Source organism: Limulus polyphemus, unplaced genomic scaffold (genome assembly GCF_000517525.1).
Source record: "Limulus polyphemus unplaced genomic scaffold, Limulus_polyphemus-2.1.2 Scaffold11695, whole genome shotgun sequence".
Lineage (NCBI taxonomy): Eukaryota > Metazoa > Arthropoda > Merostomata > Xiphosura > Limulidae > Limulus > Limulus polyphemus.
In genome coordinates this window covers 10,905-14,093 of record NW_013677305.1, presented here as the reverse complement: position 1 = coordinate 14,093, position 3,189 = coordinate 10,905, and the positions used below count along the sequence as shown (strand labels likewise).

The following is a 3,189-nucleotide window of genomic DNA, read 5'->3' as shown; positions in this document are numbered from 1 at the left end:
AAGCAACAGAAGAGCTACAACAAAAAACATTCCTACTTTTATTCATACTGAATGAACCAATAAACAAGCAACAGAAGAGCTACAACAAAAAACATTCCTACTTTTATTCATACTGAATGAACCAATAAACAGACAACAGAAGAGCTACAACAAAAAACATTCCTACTTTTATTCATACTGAATGAACCAATAAACAGACAACAGAAGAGCTACAACAGAAAAACATTCTTACTTTTGTTCATACTGAATGAACCAGTTATAATAACCAATGAAAGAGAAGTAAAAATAGAGGCACATAAATTACTTAAAAAATAAACAAAGTTCTTCAAGTAATTATCTTTGACATAAGTTGGTTAAATCATTTAATTTCAATAGTAAATTAACTGACTGGGAGTAAGTTAAACAGAAAAAAGTAATTAATTTATTTGGAGTAAGTTAAACAAAAAAGAGTAATTAATTAATTGGGAGTAAGTTAAACAGAAACGAGCAATTAACTGAAAGGGAGTAAGTTAAGCAGAAAAGAGTAATTAACTGATTGGGAGTAAGTTAAACAGAATGAGTAATTAATTAATTGGGAGTAAGTTAAACAGAAAAGAGTAATTAACTGATCGGGAGTAAGTTAAACAGAATAGAGTAATTATATAACAAGCAAAATTTCGGTTTCCTAATTTAAGGAATTAATCACAGCCTTCATAAATGCTGCTGCTGCCAGGGCTGCGTATGGTTGCCACTCTTTATCTACCGTTCCATCTCTGTAGTCCGAAATGCCTCTTAGGAAAATGTAGTTGTCTTGACGATTTCCATACAAAGACTCAGCTACTGCATCAAACTCAGAATCAAATGCTTTGATGCCATGTTGATGAGCAAACTCGAGTCTTTCTGTATCATCCATCTTGCCAGAGCCAACAACACCAAAGTGAACAACTGGGGAAATTGACGTATGTAGGTCTTCTGTTCCTGTTGGGGGTTCGGGATGAGAAACCTCGATCACATTTTCTCCCTCAACAGATACAAAAAGTTTATCGGACTCAGATGATGGTCGGGAAAAGTTTGCTTCTTGATCCAACAACAGTTGCTGTGCTTCTTCAATGTAGTTTTGCCACTGCAGAATGTTTGAACTCTGCTGCTGCCACACGAGCTGTGCATACTTCTGCAACTCATAGTTGGGTAAAGCCCATGTTCTCACTTTGTAACCACCAGAAGAACTCGTACCCTGTAGTCCTAGAGCCTTCTTCTTTTCACAATATACATAAATGTAATTATGTTCTTCTGTCGGTGCTGACACTACTACATCTCCTAATCGCACATGCTTCTTATAGTCTGTATAATGAGGCACTCCACCACCAACTCCAACAAGGAAAACATATTCAACATTTTGAAAGGTACCTAAAAGTTACATAATATTACATAAATTTAAAGAAATTATTTTTATATACATGCTAGTACACAAGACTTCAACACACGTTTTTATTCACACATACAGTAGTGTAACAAGATCCAAACTTTACTCTTGGTTTACACATGCAGGATTTCAACATTATAAACAGAAAGAACCTTACCTAAAAGTCGAGTAGTTGTGTTACCAGCAGCAATCATAGCTGATCGATCATGACCAACACAAGGTAATTTAGTGGCTACAACTCGATGTGACCCAATGTTACCAAGGGTATAGACGTGGGATTCACCTCACATAAAGAATATATTTGCAATTATGGATATGTCAAAGTTACTCCTTAATAAGTCTATATACCAGTACATCTATTTCCCAGAACTTAAATATGTGATCATCAACCTATTGGTTAAACTGGAACTTAGTGATCCAATAAGAGTAATTTAACATTTTAAGAATATGACTACCATAACTAGAGGTTATTACTTACTGCACTTGTAAGTGTAACTAGAGGTTATTACTTACTGCACTTGAAAGTGTAACTAGAGGTTATTACTTACTGCACTTGAAAGTGTAACTAGAGGTTATTACTTACTGCTCTTGTAAGTGTAACTAGAGGTTATTACTTACTGCACTTGTAAGTGTAACTAGAGGTTATTACTTACTGCACTTGTAAGTGTAACTAGAGGTTATTACTAACTGCACTTGTAAGTGTAACTAGAGGTTATTACTTACTGCACTTGTAAGTGTAACTAGAGGTTATTACTTACTGCACTTGTAAGTGTAACTAGAGGTTATTACTTACTGCACTTGTAAGTGTAACTAGAGGTTATTACTTACCAAATTTTAAGAAAATGATCAAGATAGTTAAGAGATTATTAATATTTGCACTTCAAGAATATAATCACGATAGATTTGCACTTCAAGAATATAATCACGATAGGTTTGCACTTCAAGAATATAATCACGATAGATTTGCACTTCAAGAATATAATCACGATAGATTTGCACTTCAAGAATATAATCACGATAGATTTGCACTTCAAGAATATAATCACGATAGATTTGCACTTCAAGAATATAATCAAGATAGATTTGCACTTCAAGAATATAATCAAGATAGCTGAAGTATAATTTTCTCCTATTGCTAGAACAAAAATAAATCATTTGAAATGAAACAATAACACAGCTAAGGATCAGCCAAATCTTTTTTAACCTCGGTATTATAAACATCTTACAATAGGTTTACTTTGTTTGGCTGATACATGTAATGAATTCTTCAAAGGCTCGTATGTCATGCATCTCCTGTTCAGGCTTCACAAAACAAGTCTAAATATAACACAAGTTTCCATAAAACAACTTTATGTAGACACTTCTCAGATAAGTGTAAGCTATAATTTCTAAATTACCTTCTGTTTTATATCTGAAATACACATCTCTGTTTTCTATCATTGCATCAACAGCCACCTTCTCACAGTACTGGGCTGTAATAATTGCAATGGTTGGCTGCTGGAAACTAACAACCTTTGGCATCTGATGAACCATTTTGACATCTAAAAATAAAAGAAAATAATTATGATATAAGTGGAATTAAAAGAAGTAAGAATTAAAAAGATAATAACAATATTATACGAACAATCTGCCAGACTTATGAGGAGCAGGAAGGGAACATACTTATAGCATTCTACCAGCTTTATTAGAGGAAGAAGGGAAAAATAGTGAAAGTAGTCTTCTAGCTTTATTAGAGGAAAGAAGGGAAAATATTATAAGTAGTCTATCAGCTTTATTAGAGGAAAGAA

The 3,189-nt window shown here is 33.5% G+C and overlaps 1 protein-coding gene across 2 annotated transcripts in view; it reads right to left on the bottom strand.

The window, feature by feature from the left end:
• Positions 1–19: 19 nt before the first annotated feature.
• Positions 20–3,189, bottom strand: part of LOC106476818 — a 13,534-nt gene continuing 10,364 nt past the window's right edge. For both annotated transcript variants that reach the window (XM_022380572.1, XM_022380573.1), the window contains exons 3-5: positions 2,800–2,943; positions 1,560–1,685; positions 20–1,386 (exon numbers count right to left, since the gene is read on the bottom strand). In XM_022380572.1, coding sequence (XP_022236280.1) covers positions 665–1,386; positions 1,560–1,685; positions 2,800–2,935 — 984 coding nt within the window. In that variant the 5' untranslated portion in view covers positions 2,936–2,943 and the 3' untranslated portion in view covers positions 20–664. The remainder of the gene's footprint in view (positions 1,387–1,559; positions 1,686–2,799; positions 2,944–3,189) is intronic.